The following is a 22,205-nucleotide window of genomic DNA, read 5'->3' as shown; positions in this document are numbered from 1 at the left end:
AATTAGGAAACAAAAGAATAATTAACAAACATATTGATACAGTAAAACGCAGCTACCAATAAAAAAAAAATTTAGTTATTTTGTTGTTGCAGATTGATCTGATCAATTTGTTGAGTAAAAACATTGCCTTTCTGCTTTCGCTAACGCTAAGGCCTGATATGATAAAAAACAAGGAAAAGATACCTGCAAAACCTTACGACAACATGCATTTAGTAAATAATCCAGGTATGTATTTCGTATACACTAACGAAGCCGTAACAGACTAATTCGTACCAAATGACACGTTACTATAACGTTAGATTTTCGTAGCGTTAAATACCAAACTGGACTATACCATGAACAGCTTGATACAGTCTTTAAACAGTGTACTAAAGAACTTAAAAATCAAGAATGCAAAAATTCAATACTTAGATACACGTTAATCAATATGATTCGATTAACAAAACCAACATACAAAGATTTAAAGCTATTTTTTGCACCTAAAATACAAATACATCGTAAAAAAACTAACTCCAGCAATATAGTAACAGTTGTTCCTAACCACATAATAATGAAACGAGCACCGCTAGAATTTGTGGGGTGGATTTCGAAAAGATTTTTCGGATCTATGGATGCGGATGATCGAGATAAAATAAATTCAGACATAAATAATCTTTACAACTCTACAAAAACAATATTATATTTAGAAGCGCTACAGACTCATTTTGTACGCTAAAATCTTAAAAAATTATATATAAAATTAGAAAAAATGGAAAACATTATAAAAAAGTTATAAAAAAATTTGGAAAGTTTAATCAAAGAAGCATGCCGATAAGATAATAATAATAGAAAAATTAAGTATAAAATAGAAATATTAGAATGGACTAACTCTTTCGAAAAATCCTTTTTTTTATGCTAAATTCTTACAACACGCTTATCAGTGCAGTGGAAAGAACGTCACAAGGACACCTATATCCACTATTGATACAAAACGAACTACTATCAATTTGTAATGAATATAATTCATACGAAAAAGAGCATACGCTACCATGGGACGATTCAACCGTAACACTTGAACGCCTGCACGCACTGTCCACAACAAACGCAGAAATAATAAAAGGTAGATAAGCAGTTAAACTTAGTTTTCTGCTTATAGGTGAAAAACAATTCAATAATTATGCCATGCACTTGATTCCAGTTCCAAGAAATTTACTCTTAGATTTAAAAGGATATGTCAGTATTAATCTCCGCCATAGTAACCTGAACGTAAGCAATAATCTTCAAAATTATTTCCTAACCGATGAAAAATTCTTAAATAATTGCATTCAAGATAAAAAGATTTTATATTGCCGACTAGATATGCCCATTTTTAAAGATAATATAAATAATCCTTGTGAATCCTCTTTATTTATAAACCCATCAACAAACGCAATAAAATTTCGTCAAATAGCATTATATAAGTCAACAGAAATTTATTGGATAAGACTAAAAACCACCAAACAATGGTTACAGTCCGCAAAAAATACTACCACAATACAAGTATTTTGTGGAAGTTATCCTTAAATTAAACAACCAACTAAAATAAAATTACACTGCACGGGAATACTAACGATCAACAGTAATTGTATTGCTCATGCTCCCGGCTACACCCTTTATGGAGTTACAACACTAGAACTGGCAGAGACTTACTACAATACATTAGAGCTTCCCTACAGTTTAGCAAATTTATTGAACTTCCCTGACATTAAAACAATCAAAATCGGCAACAATGACTTTACTCTTGATCTACAAGAGGAGGAAAAAACTAAAATAAATAAACGGGCAGAGTCAAATGATGCAATAGCGTTAACTAGAACAGAGGAAACCTTAGAGGGTAAAGCTATGAAAAAATAAGTAAACTATCGAAATACAGCAATAATTTTTGGAAGCCTAATAGTAAATTTAATTGTTACATGAGTTATTGCCTCAATTTCATTAAGATGCATTTTAAAATTAAAAAAGAAATCCACTAATTTACCACAATTTGTATATAGAGCTTAATCGAGTAGATCAAATGAGCCTCAAATTTTTATAACGCAACATAATACTCCGGAAAAAAGACGAAAAATTGTAAAAATCCAGCACCACCAATTCCCGACAGAACAATAGATGATTATTTGCCGATACAAGGTCACTATTCATTTATAAAATATCTGACCAATAAAACGGTGTAAAAATACATACATACTTACATACATACTTACATATATATATATATATATATATACATGATCAATCATCAACGGAATATAACACTTCAGTAACTAGTCTACTAAAGTACTGACGTAATGAAAACTTGCTTTCGTTCCACCCAGGTAAAAAGAACTAACGTAGCAGAAAGATTCGACAGAAAAATATATATACATAATAAAATATTTTACTCACGAATTCAGTAACTATACATTATTAATATTATATTTGATTTCCAAAAATTTTAAATGTTCGATCTCAAGCCAAGAAAGTCTACAAGGAAATCAGCAATAAAAATTTAATCACATCGCACCTCTTCTCTTCCTTTACCTTCTTTTCGGTAATGCTAAACTACAATTCTACAGTATTAGCAAACGTTATCTCCAGTATATTCACTGCATATTACTGGAAAACATTCTACCTACACCATAAATAAAATACTTCAATCATTTCACTAACAAAACAAAAATATATAGGACTAACAAACAGCATAATTAATACCTAACACACGCATGTTCATTTAACAACTTGATACCTACACTGCTTCACACGATGAAAGCAAGAGTGTAAAATGATTGATTAATCATTTAAAAAAAAAAAGAGAAATTTACATCTGTTGTCATAATTCGTCTCATCAGCTCGTAGCTCGTGTGAATCTCGATCGATCGATCTGTAGTTGCCGGGGGGCGGCAACAATCTAAGAAGGGAGGTGTTACATCCGAAGTTGATACGAATTATATTATAACTAAAAGGTATCCGTCCATAAAAATTAGATAAGATGTATTGTGAATATAAAGCAAGCTCATATGACAAAAGGAGCTCGTACGTCGTTTATGTGTGCGAGTGTGTGTATTAGCTTTAAGGTGAATGCTTCATAACATGCTGACATAGAATACGGCTAACCTCGTTGTAGAAATGCATGTATGTGTGAATGCATGTATGTATGAATGCATAAATCGTATTTTATGTATAAATAAATAGTTACTTGCTCACTAATTGTTTCATTCCGATAATGCATACTAATTTAAAATTTGTAATTCACACATTACTCAATAATGCTCAAAATTGATTGTAAAATCCCCAGCAGGATTAATTTCGAAATTTGTAAACTTTCTGTCACAATTAAACTTGTATTTAGCGTTCTTATATTGCTGATGCGAGCTTTCAACATCACTGACCCAAAAAACTCAATCGCACTTGTCAGAATAATGCGATTGGTACTGTTGTATTGTTATTTCCTAATATGTGAAATCATTACATGTAAAATCATCGTGCAAGCCTACTGTTTTGCTGTCAACGCAGTCTGCAAGAACATCGCTCATTGGTTGACCTAATTTAACCAAAAGCAAAAGCCTCTTTTACTCGCTCTGATGCTATAAAAACGCACTATCAAGAGGAAAAATAGCTCTCTTTATGTCTGTCACCTGTCCTCTAAAGTTTTATTCAACTCTTGACTTTCGGGACTCGTGAGTACCTTATACACGTAAGGCATAACGGGTTGGCTGAGGCAACTTGAGTGCGTATCGAGAACATCAATAGTATCGGACTACACTAAGGAGCGAGGTACAGCGAAGGAGGCCCACCGAAAGTGGTTTTGGCGATAGCAAAGAAAGCAGAAAGCGCAACATCCTACTGGCCACGAACTCATTCGTGTAGTTTAAGGAAACACTGAAGGTTACCGCACGAAGCATTAGAGAACTCCGAAGCAGCAGTAACAACAATCAGTGATAGATGTAAGTTATTTATCAGTAATAAAATTAACGCCAAACTTTGTTAAAGTGACCCGAGTAAATTGTATTTAATAGAACAAACTATTATCAAATCGCTTCAATAAAGAAATACATTAATTAAAATCACCCATATTATTCAAATAAAGATTATTGTTTAATTAAAAACGAATGAAGCTTACGAGCTGAATCCTAAGAGACCCACGAATGACACTTAAATAAAACAGTTAAGACCATACGCTAAACAAGTCCGGTCATAACATTAGCAGGAAAGATGCCCGGTACTAGGAAAAAATATCGATATTACGCATGAATACATCAGCTTCAAATACATAGATATTGCAAATATCGATAAGAAATATTAATGAAATTGACCACTAGGTATAGAAATTATCTTAATTCGCTCACGTAAAATTATGTAGGGATTTTCGTTGAAGGATCTTGGGTGAGCATATTCAAATATACAAACTGTTGTAGTGTGTATAAATTATTTTATTTTTGCTACGTTTCGTCCAAGTTTCTCGGACCTTATCAGGCAACTAAAAATTAACACATATGCACATATAGAATCATAAAACAAAAAAAGGGGGGTTTTACAGAGAACGGACGCACAACTTAAAATTACCTGATGGAGATTAAACTTAAAACATTAAATAGTAGCCGAATGTAACTCGTGTGAAACAGACGGCAGTCAGCACCCTACTGATCTAGTATCCGCACTATGTAGAATGAACGAACGCAAAAATAATACGAATACGAAGCAATAAGGAAGAGAGAGTTATGTGTACAATACATTATTGAGAAGACGTTATGAATATTTGTATACCGAATATATATATATATGATGAAAAGGTGGTATAACTAAAAAAAAAAAAAAAAAAAAAAAAAAAAAAAAAAAAAAAAAAAAAAAAAAAACAATATTTCAGTTCCAAAATCACACATTAACAATAGTTTTCAATTTATTACCTTAATGAAAAATGTAATAGTACCAGATGATTACACCTTAATCTCACTTGACGTTACATCCCTGTTTACGTGCGTGCCATGCGATCTAGTTTTGAAAAGCTTGAACAAACGGGTAGTTGGTTTGCGACAGCGGTGTAGTGTGCCCTTTGATGAGATAAGAGACTGCGTCAAATTCCTCTTTAACAATATATTCTTTTCTTTCAACTATAAGTTCTATCAGCAGACGTTTGGCACACCGATGGGCTCTCCTGTGTCACCAATGTTTGCTGATATGGTTATGAACGACCTGGAGGTCGACTGCTTGGATTTATTAAAAAAAGATTTCAACATTGAACCACTTTCTTATTACAGATATGTGGATGACACTATAATGTGTTTAAAGTCCGACCAAATAGATAAAGTATTACAGGTTTTTAATAACTACAATCAATTTTTGAATTTCACACATGAACTTTCTATAAACAGTAGCATCAATTTTTTAGACATTACATTAACAATAGAAGACAATAAAATCATTACAAATTGGTTTTCCAAGCCTTCGGCCTCGGGTCGTTTCTTAAATTTTAAATCTAATCACCCAATATCTTTAAGGAGAAACGTGGTTTATAACTTAGTAGACAGAGCCGTTCTCTTGTCTCATCGTAGATTTCACACATCTAACCTTGATGTTGTAAGAGGAATATTGCGTAAGAATTCTTATCCTCCAAGTTTTTTCGAAAAGTTGATAAAATCTCGATACTTCAAACTTAAGAACAACAACATCCACAACAACAATACCAACAATAACAACACAAGCAATAACAATAATAACTCACAGACAAATCACACACCACAAATAAACTATAATACAATAACCATTCCTTTCATCAACCAAAAAATATTTTCAAAATTTAGTCATTTGTATAAAAATTATAATTTAATAACAATACCAAAAGTGTCGAGAAGTTTCAATAAATTTAGTTGGGTAAAGATTCCACGCCGACCCTTAAAAATACGGGCGTTGTGTATCAAATAAGTTGCGAAAATTGTCCTGCAAAATATGTTCGAGAGACCAAAAGGGAAGCAGAAGAGAGAATAAATGAACATAAACGTGAATCTGATCCAGAATCCGTAATAAATAAGCACATGCAGTGTCATAAACACAAGTTTGATTGAAAAAATGTTAAAATTCTTGACAAAGAATCTATTTACAAAAAACGTATTTATTCAGAAATGATTCACATCAATTTAAAAAAAAATACTATCAACAAACACGAAGATATCTAATATCTCAGTAAAATATATAATCCAATTTTTTTGAAAATAAGAAACTTAGAAAAATAATTTTGATCAGTACAGACAATTTTAGTTATACTACCTTTTTATCATATATATATATTCGGTATACAAATATTCATAACGTCTTCTCAATAATGTATTGTACACATAACTCTCTCTTCCTTATTGCTTCGTATTCGTATTATTTTTGCATTCGTTCATTCTACATAGTGCGTATACTAGATCAGTAGGGTGCTGACTGCCGTCTGTTTCACACGAGTTACATTCGGCTACTATTTAATGTTTTAAGTTTAATCTCCATCAGGTAATTTTAAGTTGTGCGTCCGTTCTCTGTAAAATCCCTCTTTTTTTGTTTTATGATTCTATATGTGCATATGTGTTAATTTTTAGTTGCCTGATGAGGTCCGAGAAACTCGGACGAAACGTAGCAAAAATAAAATAATATATACACACTACAACAGTTTGTAAATTTGAATATGCTCACCCAAGATCCTTCAACGAAAATCCCTACGAAATTGACCACTGTTTGACCATAAACAACGCATAAGAGGGAATGATTTTAATTATTCAGACGTTTCAGTTATATATAAGCTCAGCTCTTACAACTTGTTGTGTTAGTATTAGGTTGCTCTTGGGTCACTTAAAGAGTTATTCCGTTTTACCACGCTGAATCTAGATTGTTTAGTATTTTGAGTCTGTATAATCGTGAACAAATAACTCAAGGTACTGTTTTGTTATAACTACTTTGACGATACTGTTACGCCAGTATTATACCACTGAGCTAGGTTTCCTTTACTTCAGATGGTACAGTAAGCATAAAACCATACTGACGAAGAGCTTATCACAACGATAGGATTGTATGGAATATATCAGAGTTACCCTCGAAACAATGACAAAGTAGAGCCTCGAACTAAAAATGTTTAGTCAGCAGGCAAGCATTAGATCACTCAAGCCAGTGAGAACTCTCCTATTTTTTAAACTCTAGTATTATAGATTCTTTTATCTTATATATAGATTCTTTTAATTGTATATTTTAAACTCTAGTATTATAGATTCTATAATACTACAGTTTAAAGAACAGGAGAGTTCTCACTGGCTTGAGTCGTCTCATGCTTGCCTGCCGACTAAAAATTTGCTATAATACAAAATAATTATATAGCAGCAATTATTGTTTCATTCATAGATGTAAAAAATGAACCTAATATAAACTTTAATCACAGTTTATTAAACAAGTTATTAGACTATTCGAAGTTAAAATATAATTATTCAAATATCTAAATTGATTACTACTTTAGAAATACCAAGGCTAAACGTAAATTGTTAAAAAATTTTGTGAAAATTTTTAGAAACTTGTGGACATTGAGTGCAAAAATATTAGTTATTAAAAATGTTGCGAAGTTAACCTGTTTTTTGTATTTTAGAAAGTCTCTTCAGCAATGAAAAACACTATTCCTGATAAAACCTATGTTGCAAGTATTGTTAACTATTTGACGCTAAGACTCTGAAAAATTGACCAGGGTCAGAAGACATTACACGCAAATACAATACTAATTGGCTCGATGAGAAAATCAAAACAGCTTAAAAAGACAAATTTAATTAGTTTTCACCGTCTCTCCATAAAACGTATCACAACTGGCAGTTAAGTTTAATAGATGAGCGTATACTGATTACCGGACTTTGATGTTAAAAATTTCAACATCGATAAGGCAATAAATCAGTGTAAAAAATTTCGATGAAAAATACCAATTATAAAAAAACAAATATTGATATCTTCAAAATATACATACACATTGCTTTCCTATAATAAGTAAGGACTTATTTTTATTTTTTTTTATTCTCGTAGCCCAAAACGATTTTTAATTTGATTTAATTGCAAGTGTGATTTTTAATTAACTAATTTTTGCACGTGGGTGTTTACGCTACCAGCACCTAACCCCTTTCAGCTGTATCATTTTATCAGAACGTCATAAGACATGACAAAACATGTTCTTGACACATCTTTTTACTCAAAATCACTTTCTAGGTTCGACTAACTATTATTACTACTTTGATGTGCACTGTATTCACAAGACTCGTATTAATATGTTATTTTTGACAGTTCTTTTCAATCAGCAGCTGCAAAATTTGGAACTGAAAATTACACGCCCCTTGGAATATATGACAAATTTGAAGCTTGGCATTGTCCATGGATTCAAGTAGCAATTTCCTGACACTCTGAAGGGTTGCTGCATTTTTTTTATACAAAACTTAGTGTTAAATTATTACTTAAACAGTGTGTAGAACAAAATTTAGAATAAGAAGATGCGAAAACTCTTTGACAATCCCACTTATCAACACTTGAAGAAATACACACATATGATGCTATCTTAAGTTTACATAATAACTAACGATGTCAAGAATTGCTTCCTTTTGTTAAAAATTATGTCCAAAACCAGCTTACGCTAAATATCGAATATTTCAACGTAATTAACGTTAGAAAAATTACAAAAGTAATCTTAAAAAGAATATTAAAGAGGCTAATAATGATTAGCAAAATCTCATGCATTATTTTAATAAAAATGCTATATCAGCCTAAGACGTGTCTTTCTTATTCATTCGAAAGTATTCTTGGCTCTGTAATTTATATTAAAATGCACTAAATCTTATATAAATCGAATAGTTGTAATTTTAGGTCAAAGAAGGCGTAACCAGAAGTTTGTTATATTCGAATTGAGCTTTAGCTGAGCAATACCCTGAGAATACCATAGAAAGTATTACAGTAGGGCCACTATAGTGAAAACAGGGTTAATTGTGAAAAAAAAAAAAAAAAAAAAAAAAAAAAAAAAAAAAAAAAAAAAAAAAAAAAAAAACAAATCAAGTTTAGTCAGTTCTTAAGCTGTTAGCATTTACAGCAAGTGGTACACATAGCTAAGTCATAAATTTACTGGAATTCTGTTATAAGTTTTTGAGGTAGATTGATTTCTTGGTCGTTAGCATATACACAACTTAGACAAAAGATTGTTTGAATATTTGTTAGAATTGGATATTTTATCAAGTTGCTCGGCCGTCAGAATTTTACACTGACTTACTGGCATACATACGGAGAGAGATTTCTACCGATTCAAGTAGTGTTACTTATCAAATCTTTTTTTCATTTTATTTGGTATGAAAATTTACCATGCCTGGCTCGAATATTTTTGGTTTTACACTGTTTAATTTGCTGCTCACACAGAAAAAACCGGTGTCAGACACAAAATATTTTTGTATCGACAGATGTGGAAAACAAATTTTATAAGTGGCAGTGGTTGAATGGGTGAAAACCTTGATGAGTGTACAACTTACCCATAGCCTTTTTTTATGCGATTTAATGGTAGAAAATATAGCTTATAAAAATTGTTACTTCAAACATTTGTATTATTAAATTTTTATACTTACTTTCATTTAAAAAATGGGGGCATACGTAGTAAAGACACGAATTTCGACTTCGATCTCCGAATTATATGCTCAATTCGCTAGGGGAGCCGATTTGACCGGATTCTTCAGGCCCTAAGATTAGTCTGTCTATGGCTAAAGGTACTTGCATTTACGCCAGTCTGACCATGGACTGAACTCCACGGCACAGGAGGTATGGTCTTGTAAAGCCAGAAATCTTACCTTGTCATCATCACTGCGTTGGCTAGAGATACACTTTCTTGGAATGAGGTAGCATCATCTCGTAGTAGGAAAAGGAAACGATTATTGTGTATCCCTTTCGTATTTCTTCACGTAAAATTTTCTGTCACTTAAGGAAGTATTTACTTGCTAAAAAAGTTGGGGTCGTTATAAAATGTATTATATAGTAGCAAAACTAGTTTCAGCGTTCGCTAGTCTGCATTACTCGGAAAAAATTTTTAAGTAAAAAACAAACTAGATTGCATATTCAAGCAGGGATCGGCCTGTACAATCATACAAATGGTAAAGACAGAGGAAAAAAATGATACAGTGTAATTATTAAAGATGTGAATAGAGTGAATGTACGTAAAGTGCTGATCCTAATGCTTGATCATTGCAAGATATGTGTTAAGATAGTTTGAGTCAAATCACGACCTCATATCGAGAAAGAAAAAAAAAGGAGCAAGGTAACAGAGAAAAATTGTGGCATAGTCTAGGTATAAAAGCATCAACAATGTAAGTCTTTTCATTAAGGTTAATAACCACGTCTTTTCGCATGTATTTCAGTAACTCTTGACTAGTCACTGGTTTATATCCCATTAAGGTGGTTCTTCACCTAACCCATTTACTTAAACTTACAGGGAAACTTGAAGGGATTGTTATTAAAGTTATAAGGCATCTTCTCTTAAAATTTTAAGTCCCTTTATCAGGCAAATTTTTGAAAACAAGTCAGTCAAAAAATGCACTTTTAACATGTATTCTTATGTAGGTTACTTTTCCATACTACGATATCATGTAATATCTCGTAAAGTAGACTTAAGATCGTAATAGAAAAAGTTTGTAGTGAAAGAAGAACTTTTCAGCTTTCTAATAATATAACAAAAGTTTGGGCTGATCAGGGAATTAGTATACGATATTTAATCGTAAACGAAATGTCTGCCGTGTAAACTGCGGCAACGTCTGCTTGAGTAGGAGCGTACATGCCATTTTCAGAACCTTGCATCAAAAAAAAATTTTTTTGTAACTCTTACTCTGACTTTATGAGCTTGTTTATTTGTACGTAAATGCAATGATATTATAGTCAAGTGCCAGTAAAACATATTTTATGTTGCAAATAATAAGCTAATCGAAAATTAGAAAACCACAGGGTCCCGTGTCGCTTTGATACGGCACCATCGTGAAGAACCACCTTAAGTCAATAGTCAGCAGGCAATAATCAAGAAATCATTGGAAACAAGATCTTGTTACTTTTCTTTGCTGACACTAATGAGACAATTGGTATAGTAGAATCCCTAGAGTAATTCCTTGTCCAATTCAAAAACCAATTACATTTGGCTGTATGAAATCATATTGAGCTATTTGTTATTGTCTATCTTTTTACATTAACTTATCTTAAAACACGGTTTTCTACAAAAAATAAAGGAAGTATTGTGATAGCAAGTACAAATCACAGAAGTAGTAGCTGCTACTTTTGAGACTGTTTATTTTTTCTATCATTTGAAAAACAAAACTACTCAGTGTTTATTTAAAAATATCGAACACAGCAACCCAGCCCTGAAATAATTAATACATTATTTTCCTATTTATTTAAGTGTGAATGTAGCTAACTTTCGAAAATCAACAAGTTACGTTGTCCGTCATAAAAGTCCGTTATTCGTTCATAGAAAAACCGATAAGACTTTTTTATAAATATTCCAAGAGGATAAAAAAAAGTTGTTATGCATGAATTAACTTATGGTTTTCGTTTTTTTTAAAATTTTTTTATAATAAGTACATTTATAGAACAATAGAAAAAGAATGACCCTTGCTTAACATTTCAGAAATAATCAAGTGTTGTAACAATGAGCATCTGTGCAAGTGTTAGTCATGTTCTTCTGTGGAAAAATTTTTAACACGCCACACTAATGAGTTTCAGCTAGCGATCGAGGACGAAGCAGTTCCGTTTTTTATTCTCTTATCTATTAATTTTTATTTTTATACTCTCCATGCTACATAATGGGGACACCAAGTGTGAATTGCATCAGACGTTGAACTTCCTTGGCATGGCGAATATAATTGCAAAAACACACAGACTCGCACACAAAAACAAATAATCCTGCTTAAGGTACCGATTGAAGAGTTTGATCATTACAAAGTGATAAAAGTAAAGCGAAAAAGGGTGTTTGTCTAGCATTATTATAAAAGATTAATGTTGATGTTATGTCTAGCAGATGAAACGACAAGTTGTACAGCAAGTGTCAAAATATATAACAAAAAATAATTTTCACATGCAAAAATATAATTTAGTTTACCAGAAAAATTTTTGAAGCTATTGAGTTCTCTGTGATTCCATTCGTGTAGATCCTTTATAGAACTTTTGAAAAATGTATCAAAGTTATCTTCATAAATTTCTAAAGATTCTTTTGAATTTCCTGTTTCCTTTCCTTTTTTTACTTCGTAATTTGATTTTAAACTATTAATCAGTTGATGTTCGTGACGCACACAAGATGTATTAATTTCTAAGCTACTCATTGAACAATTTATCACTGGATGACGTTCAATATAAATAGCAACACTCAAATTTTTTATTAACTCTCCGTCATGGGTAGAAAAAAAACGCTTGTTTAGGCAATAACTTTCTGTAAAAATCGATAAGCTTAGAGAATAGTTATACTTTGTAGTTAACATTTATAAACTTGTTATATTACCATTACATGAAAAAAACAATTGATTTTAGACTATTCATTTAATTTTTATTTCTTACACCAGAAAAAAATGTGTTTTTTTTTTAAAAGTAATCAAACATTTTTTTTAGTTATGAAACACATTGGGGGACCTAAACGCTTGTTGCAAGTTAGTAGTAGAAATAAGTATGTGTCATAGTATCGTGTAATTACATAGACTTACGTGAGTAATACAGTAATACCTAAGAACACAATCGTGCCAACGCGTGCAATGTAGTAATTAGTAACATAAGTGATTAGCATAGTGATTGGGATAGCTGTAATAACCATAATCTTAGCTCACTTAGCAGTAATTGCTGTAAGAAAAATCAGAAAAAAAACCAAATCGATCAAGTACACAATTTTTTATTTTTCTTGAGTATAATATTTAAAATATGAATACAAAACTTCACAGCTTTTGGTAATGTCGTCATCAGTTTACAGAACTTGTATATGTACGCGTAAAAAAAATTTTGATAAATCATAGATAAATGTATTCTAAGTAAAAAAAGGAGAAACTCATATTTTCTATCAGTAAGATTACTGCTAAAGTCAGAAAGTCAATTTACCTAGTAGGAGTTAGCAAATGTTTCTATTAGTGATTTTGATTTATCCAACGCTTATAATTCTGAATTATCAATGAACAACTATTCATATTAAATAAGTTTAAACAACACAGCCATCAACTTTTAAAATCAAAGTTAAAAAAAACAACTTTTTTTCAATTATATTTCTTGGTTAACATATAATATGAATGCATCAGCTTTCATTAGATATGCTCTCATACTTGAGATCTTAATTCATGTAAAAGCTGGAAAATCAAGACTTCATGAATAATGGGACAGTTAAACTACTAAAGAGATTCCAAGTCTTACCAGCCCAACTCATAGATATGGACTAAGCATTCGAAAATTCATAATTTTTTAATGATTTTCAGTGATGAGCTGCGTCGTTATGAATTTTAACCGTCTTATTTGTGTAAAGTAGAAAAAGTGTCCACATTTTTTGGTTTTTGACTCTTAAATACTTACAGCTGAGACGCATTTATATGGGTATCCCTAAACTCACTCTGTATGCAAATATAAAGTAATTTATTTATTATTACCATTCAAAATGAAACTAAACTCCTCTAGTCCCCATACTTTTAGCTTGTTGAGAACGAAATCCATTGAACACTATTTTTATAACTTGAAAAAAATCTTATATTATACGTGCTTGCGTTATCTTCCTTTTATTAAACTTAAAGTAAGCAGACTTGACGTTGGAGTAGTAGGGATCTTAGTTACAAAGGTCACACGGAATATTTCTTTTAAAAAACTGGAGTATCTCCTATTTTCTTGTAGAAAAATATCTACAAATCATAGAAAAGCAGTTTTGACCTATAAAAATAGAAGATTTTCCTAATTTTTTTTGCGTGTAATATCAAACATGATTATTACCAGTAAAGTAAACATTAATCCAACTATACAAGAACATTGGTTTCATATACATGTTTCATTTTTCCGGCTTGTATTTACGTTTCTAATATTAACCTAGCCGTTATTACATTGACAACATACTACATACTGATACAAAAATTAAAGCAGTTTCTGTATTTTCATAAATCTGTGAATTTCAAGTAAAGATTCTTACAGAGACTTAATGTATCTTTTTTTATTTGACACATAGTAGTTTCAATTACTTATAACTAAGGGTATGGATTTAGAAAAAAGTGTTGTATGTAGAAATAATAAATCTTTTTATAACATAAATAGTGTAATTTATAACAGTTTTAATATTTATTTTAAACGACATCCTGATTTTTGAGTATTTAAAGCGAAAACTATGACTCTTGTTCGATTGACATTACTATGAAGTCTTGAGGTAGTTGTTACATAGCATTTTACTTGTATTGATTTATTTAACTTTTAAGTCATTAAAAAACATTATAAACTTAATTGTATTCCAACTGTTGTGTGTTTAGTAAAAATTATGTAAGGAGTTTTGCTACAAGTTTTTAATGCATATAATGCTAAAATTAGTGTTCATCTTACATTCTTTGTGTCATATAATATACACCATTAAATCCAGTTTAAGACACAAGACGAGATACAAAATGTTTGACTATCCGAAATTAAAATAAATGTGTTGATTTTGGTACGGCTAAAAAAATTCACCAATCAACACTTTGTTTAATAGCTGGCATATAATAGTATGGACACCGAAAATGATCTAGAAGAGCAGAGTCACTCATTTACCAAAGTTGTTAAGTTGTCGAATTTTCAAGTTAAATAATCTCAGATACAAAGATCTGTGTGCTACCGGAAAAAAGCGTCCAATCATCAACGTCTATCTAATGCAAATTAAAAGATGCTAACATTTTCATCATTAAATAAAATTAAGAAATGATCTAAAAAACAGATTTTTAAAAATTTTTTGATTGTTTTAAATTTCTAGATGAGGTTTGTAACTACATAACAATTTTGTTACCAAAAAGTTCAAATAGCATTTCGATCCTTGAGTAATTTATTTTTATTTATTAATCAGATAATTTACTTTTCGAAACATGAGAGTTATTTAAAATACTTAATTAGTTTGTTAATAAAAAGAGAAAATTCATTTGCTTAACGGGGTAATTTCAACTTATAAAAATATTTAGATTCTGCAGGTCGATATGAAAGATATATAATTTTTTAAAAATGTAGCAAAAGCAGTTATACTATTAACAATACTAATTCAAAGCATCAGAAAACTGTCAATAGGTTTTTCCAATCACATTTGAGGGCTGTCGTTAGGTACTATCAATAAGCACTAGTGTGGACGTTAAATTTTTAAAATTTTTTTATTTAGTTGCTTAATAGCATAAATGCCGTTATTACACCTAACAAGTCATGAAAAAACTTGGTTGAATCCGATTCAACCGTTTCTTTACGTGTCACAAAGCACTGGAAGTTCTTTTGGGTATGACACGGTAAAAATCCAAAAATCTATCTTTTGACATAGGAGCTGTCAAACAAAATATTTCGATGGTCCAAATACATATTTTGATGTATTTTTACCTCCCAAATACAATAGTTTTATTTATTTTTACAGATTCCATGGTTAAAAAAAGTTATTCTCAAAAATTTCATGATAAGTAAAATTTTCCGCGGAAATGACAAAAATACAAGATGAAAATTACAATTGTCACGAAAAATAAAATTAAAGCCAAAGTTATTTTAGCAAATTCATTTTACAAGTGTTAATCTGAAAGGTAAATTTCTGTTCCGTATGTGTTTGTCTCCATTTTTGGATCGTAGTTCTGCTCATTTTTGTTATTAAAAATTTTTTAATCGACTCTTTTCCACAGGCAAAAAATCATGAACCTCACAAGTTTAAAATTAAAATCACGAAAATTTAGTGAAAGAAAGGGCGTAAGAGAGCTTGTAAGACTACAATGGCCAACTGCTATACATGCGAATCAGAGTTAGAGCAGATTATACATGACAGCTGAAAGGTAGATCTCCCACACTGAAAGACCTTTTTCGTTGAAAATCCTCTACCACGATTTTTAACATCAAGTAATTAACTTATTAGATTATATTACTGTCAGATCAGTTAGTTTTTACGCCAGTCTAGTAATTGAAATTTCTAGCCTCACATTAGTCACGAAAAAATTCATGCTAAGTATGTTTGTCTCATGACAACAGCATGCGTATCCAGTGGCTGTGGTAGGTGTTTCTCGCCTACCAACGATAGCCTCAAAAATCAATGTCATGCGCAGAGTGAGCAGTACGTTAAAGTCGCCTCTTAATATACATAGTACATATATGTACACATTTGACAGTAGATCATCGTACGTTATTCCTTTCTTTCTCTGCGTGAGGGGTTGTTGGTTATGAGCAAACGTAAATCTTCTTTTTTATTTACTAAATTTTAATTATAAGATATCGTAATAAGTGCATATCATAAATACAATCCGATGTACTAAAAAGTCAATACATAATGTTGTAACCTACAAAAGAGTATCAACAAAGCAAGAATATATACACAGACTTATGAAGCACAATAATGTTTTTCCGCATGCGCTATTTTGCATTCTTGGAAGAAATACTTGGTAGGCGAAAAACACCTACCAGACACTGACATGACTCTGACTCGTAGTAGTAGGATATTTATGATAACTCATACATTTTAGTATATGTTTGATACTGTCGTAATACGGGTAATACGACAATATCCTTACCACATGGGGCTGTCCATAAATCATGTAGCCTCATTTTTGGACATTTTTAACCCCCTCCCCCTGCCCCCATGCGTGGATTTTTGCCTCCTCCCCTTTCCCCGAAACATCTACGTTGCTTCAATTTTTTTTAAAAACCAAATAAAATTTCCTTTAACTACGATGAAACCACAGAAATAATCTTAGAAAATCTTTATTCTCCTAATGTGTCCATAACAGTAAATGGTGAAACTAGCCAATCATACCGATTTTCTTTAACAGATAGTGTGTAGTCAGTCTCTTGATTATTTTCTGTTAAATTACTAGTTAAATTCTCTCCTTTATTGTCTTCTTCATCAAACCACTCAAGTTTTGGGTCCAGCATATCAAGTTCACATAAAAATTCACCTCCTCTTTTTGTCAACACTCTCTTTACACTTTGTTTTTCCTTGATCATCTGGCGATGAACTTCTTTGACGTGTAAACATTTCTGTTTTTTCGACGCGCAGTATAAGCCAAAAAGTTGACAGGTTCTTCCTTATATTTATATAGTATATTTATTTATATTTATACAGTAAAAGAATTATAAAGCAATAAAATAATGCACTCACCAATGATTTCTTTGTTTATTGATGGACAATAAAAATCATGCGGGACAGGCATCCCATTGTCTGTTGTAGATTTAGGACCGACCAATCCCCTCAAAAACAAATCACAGAAACTGTCAGTACCATGTGTATCTTGTGGAGTTGGAATGGTAAGCAAGCCGTCGCGTCTGTACGGCGCAATGGGAAAGGAGATGGTAAAAACCCATCACTTAATTGAAGTACATCTTTTATGTTACTCCTCCAGTCTCCACAACAATTTTGATCATTGCACTTAAAAATCTGCAATTAAGAAATTTATAAATTATGGATCAAAATGTTAAAAACCAATAACATTAAATTTATTTACTCATAAAAAATTAAAAACGTAAGTAAATAAATATTAAGAGAAAAAAAAGATATATTGTTATACCTGCAAAAAATACTGACTTTCCTTCACATGCAAATCATACCATTCTTGTGATTCCGATTTCACTTCTTCGGCAACGGCTTCTGGTTTAAGGTACTCGGCATAAACTTGATATCCATTAATGATTACTTGGCTAAGCACTTTACCAAGCGTTTCAGCAGCAAATGACAAATTCTTTAATTCGAGCTCTTTTTCTATTGTCACAGCAGATTGATTCAGGTGGGAACTGTAATGGTCCTGAGGTAGTATTAAGCCAATCATTTCGCGAGTCAAAGGAGCCATACGCCGCTCCACACGATTGTAAGCACTTCGTCCAGGAGCATTTGTGATTACAAAGAAAGCGTCTAAGTTGTATTTTTTGAAGTGATTAAGTGCGTGATCAATGACTCTGTGATAACGAGGGTTCTCGTCGGGTCCACCATCTAACATTTTGACAACAATAGGTTCTACTTGGTCTTCGTTTTTCACTGGGAAAATAAAGTAAAAATTATTGAATAAAAATTAAAAAAATTATTTGAATAATTTTATACATTTCAAATATTTGATTTTATACCGTAAAGTATGTCTCGAAAGCATTCTAATTCTAAAAGGTTCTGGAAATCAAATGCGTGGGAAGCTGCTGTGCTTGACGAGTGCTTGGTACTGCGTATTGCTACGTACGTCGGTCCAGAGTATGAGATCGCTTTGGGATCACCAATTTTTGCATCATCAATGTGTATACCAGCGTAAACGCTTGGAATCAGCTTATGTCCTAGTACCACAACCCAATCATGATCAGGCAACCTAACTTATACTCAAGATGCATAAGTAGCGGAGCCTGTTTATTTGCGTCAGTGATACCAACGGGTACTCGACTTTTGTCATCTTGTGAAATAACTGCAACTTAATTAGATCCAAGAGTAGCAATCACTTGCTCTAGCGATCTAGAAAATATTATTATGTATGTAAATTAACAAAAAGTTAAATATATTAAGAAAACGTTGGGTAATTACCGAATCGATACAGTGCAGAATTTGCCATCGATATGCTTTTTTCTTGCATCAGCTTGTGCACAACACAGTTTTACAGGCACCGTTCTCACATGTCGTTTACCTTCAGACGTGTGTGAATTTTTAGGTAGAAGCCGAAGATATGTAGCCGATTCAGATAATTGAAATCCTTGAGCATGTCGTTCATTATGCAAGCTAAGTAGAGTTTTGCATGTTCGAATCAATTCGGAGCGTCGGCGATCGTCGGCAGCCCCACCGTGCATTGCAATGTTAGTTATGGCTTTTAAAAGCTCGGGCTGATCAGTTTCAAGTGGAGGTCGACCTGCAGCTTCTTGTATCAAAAAATTGCATGCAATAATTTAAAGTACAATTTCTTATTACTTGGTTAATAAGTAGAAAAGGTTAAATTACATGTATATTCTTCACCAAATCTGGTTGTTCAAGCTTAATTTTTTTTAGTGTTTCTTTCGTTTTACTACGATACTTTCTTGCACGCTTTGCCTTCTTTTCCTTCAAGTTAACGATTTTTTATTTTCATGTAGTTGTTTTTTTAATATGTCAATATTTTTCTGGCTTTCAGGTCCTCCAAGGCCAGAATCGCGACCCTCAATCGCTACAACTAACTGTTTCTCTAAATGACTTATTTTCACTTTTAACACGTCTTGTGCAGGTGCTGTATAAACGCGATTTGAAATAGGAATCTTCTTTTGGATTTCACATTCATCAGTCTCACTGGCATTCACTTCTAAAAATTATTTTTGCTTGGAAAATTATTTATGTAAATTAAATAATAAATTAATAAACTTTCATATCATGATATAATAATGTACATCATAGTTTATACCTATCACTGAATTATCAGCCTGTACAGATTCAAGAATGCCGGAAGCTTCAGATTGTTTTGACGCAAGCGGTTCGTTTGATATCTTACCACTTGCTTTTTGCAAATTCTAGAAAAAGACAACAAAATTCTGTAAATTATAGTATAGCGGAAAGTAGAATCGTATTTCAGAAAGGTTCACGAAAAACACTGTTGGTAGTAATTCTTGTACAAATCTAATGTTTGTTAAAAGTGGCCTTTGGGGGTGGGCTACTTTGAACAAGGGGGGTGTAGTTGGAAGAGATTGGAGTCACTCTCAAGTGTCACAAGCCTTCCCTTTAGGTTAAACAACGATGGTGGTACTATGTCCGATGTTGTTGGCGTAGTGGTTTCGTTTCATTCCTCGGAATCCAACTCATCGTAGAGATGTGGCGTTTGAGCAGTGATGCGTAGAGGCCTCGATGGGTTGGTCGCCAGGTTGACCGGTGGGTGTTTGTTGTTGTTATTTTTTTTTTTTTGAGAGGAAAGAAAAAAAAAGGGTATAGACAAGTGTGTTGTATTGGTACAGTGATATTTATTGAATATGTACTTTAAGTAATTGAGTGGCTTAAGAGGTATGCATTACACATATTTGCATAACTCGGATCGATGTCTATCAGTCGTCACACAGTCCTTCTTATATACTTTACGTCGCTTTCTTACTTGCGATTTTGGTCACCACCTGGCGAGCGATAGGTGGTACTATCAAGTACTAGTTGGAAGTCGGTGCTGCGCGCGAAATTTCAAAATTCAAATTTATGTAGAAACGATCTTATTTAAGAAAAATGATTATTTTAATATACAATAATTAATAAAATAATGCCCCGGATGGTAACATGTTTTTAATCTTAAGTTTCAGCCATTTTAAAATACATACAATAAAACAATCGTACCTGACTTGTAAAAAAGTTTAGATAAGCCGTCTTCTTTTGATTTTTCTTTTGCAGAAGCTCTGAAATTTTTCTTTAAACGTTAGCAGGATACATCTCTTCTGTTTTCATAAACTTCCACAAATCACTGACTTTGCTCTGTATGCTTTAGTTGGAAAAAGTACCACAGTAACACTCACGATAAGCATCATAAAACCTTTGATACAACGACATCATTACATAAAAAAATTATAATTCTAAGGAACACTATGAAAACACTAATTGTAAAAACAAAAGCACGCTACGTTCAGAACATCTTACGATGTATACGATACATACGAGAAAGAGGAGAACTTGCGGTGATCTGTCATTTGTCAGCCACAACAAAACAATACACATGCACGCGCCGGCACGTGGCGGTGAGAGGATAGCGGTGTTGCGCCACCTCCGATGTTTTTTATAAATTTTGAACAATTCGACACGCACGCGTTTTCAAAATTTTTTTGAATGTACAGAAAAAAGCTACGTAACTTTACTGAGACCCCTTCCCCCCTGCATGTAGCTCAACGTGGTCTGAGATCAGATCCCCCCCCCCCCAAATTAGGCTACGTGATTTATGGATAGCTCCATACTGAAAAGCTCATAACTGCTTGTGGTAGGGGATTTTCAACGAAAAAGGTCTTTCGATGTACCACTCTTCCGTCTAAGATAGAGCTATATAGTCCAAGGAACGAAGGCCTAAAGTCTGGAAATTTCTTTCACCTTAAATTTTTGGTAAATTATGTTTTCAAGTGCACTGATAACAAAAAATTAGTTAAAAATTTTTAGTACCGTAGTTCACTGCAAAAAATGCGTTTCCATGTAAATTTTTTTGAAAAATACCTATATTTCGAAAACGGTAATGCGTATAAAAAATGGCTTGCACCAATCGAAAGAGCAGAAAAAATGTATTCAGCAGCACTAGTAGTTCAGTTTGACCGGCGTAAAATTTTGAGAGAAACGGCTGAGAAGATGATATTGCAAAATAGACGCTTCACCAGACTTCAAGTGTGCGTGTGTGTATATATATATATGTGATATCAATACTCGTGCAATATCATCTTCTCAGCTGTTTCTCTCAAAATTTTACGCTGGTTAAAAAAAAACTACTAGTGCTACTTTATGCATTTTTTCCCACTATTTCGATTAGTGCAAGCCATTTTTCGATACGCATTATCGTATTCGAAATATAAGTGTTTTCAAAAAATTTGTATAAAAATGCGTTTTTTGCAATAAACTGAAATACTAAGAGTTTTTTTACCATTTTTTCCGTGATCAGCACACATAAAAATATAACATATAAAAATTTTGAGGTGAAAGAAATTTCCAGACTTCGGGCCTTCGTTTCTTGGTCTATGTAGGAGGGTAGAAAGTCTTATTTTCAGCCTTCTCAAGCTTGTTGCACTAACTTCGATGCGCACGCGTTGTGCGCATGCTCTTATCGCATGGCTATATGTTCACATGAGACCCTGTACAGTAGTGCCAACATCTACATAAAGGAACAGGCATATTTTTGGCTGCTGCTCCTTATTTCTGTATGCGATACGTTATTTTTTTTTCGTGTACCGGCCCTTACATCAACTGTCCCTACAACAATACTTAAGGAACATCAGATAAATTTTTTCTTACTTTCTTGCGATACTATGTTGCATGCATATATTACAGTGTATTTGTGTCTTTCAATTTTTTTCAGTTTATCTTTACGTGCAGTACATCCATGTGTTATAATGATAAGATTAATAGT

At 32.3% G+C, this 22,205-nt stretch overlaps 1 protein-coding gene across 2 annotated transcripts in view; it reads right to left on the bottom strand.

The window, feature by feature from the left end:
• Window positions 1–22,205, bottom strand: part of mRpL46 (mitochondrial ribosomal protein L46) — a 378,489-nt gene that overhangs the window by 285,353 nt on the left and 70,931 nt on the right. For both annotated transcript variants that reach the window (XR_016293160.1, XM_089594387.1), the window contains exon 2: window positions 12,101–12,427. Coding sequence is in view for 1 of the 2 variants with exons in the window: in XM_089594387.1 (XP_089450513.1) it covers window positions 12,101–12,427 (327 nt within the window). In the remaining variant the exon portion in view is untranslated. The remainder of the gene's footprint in view (window positions 1–12,100; window positions 12,428–22,205) is intronic.

This window comes from Copidosoma floridanum, unplaced genomic scaffold (genome assembly GCF_036245765.1).
Source record: "Copidosoma floridanum isolate Cflo_tuat_1 unplaced genomic scaffold, Cflo_Japanese_pri ptg000021l, whole genome shotgun sequence".
NCBI classification, from domain to species: Eukaryota; Metazoa; Arthropoda; class Insecta; order Hymenoptera; family Encyrtidae; genus Copidosoma; species Copidosoma floridanum.
The sequence above is the reverse complement of the archived record's forward strand: the minus strand, read 5'-3'. Positions and strand labels throughout refer to the sequence as shown.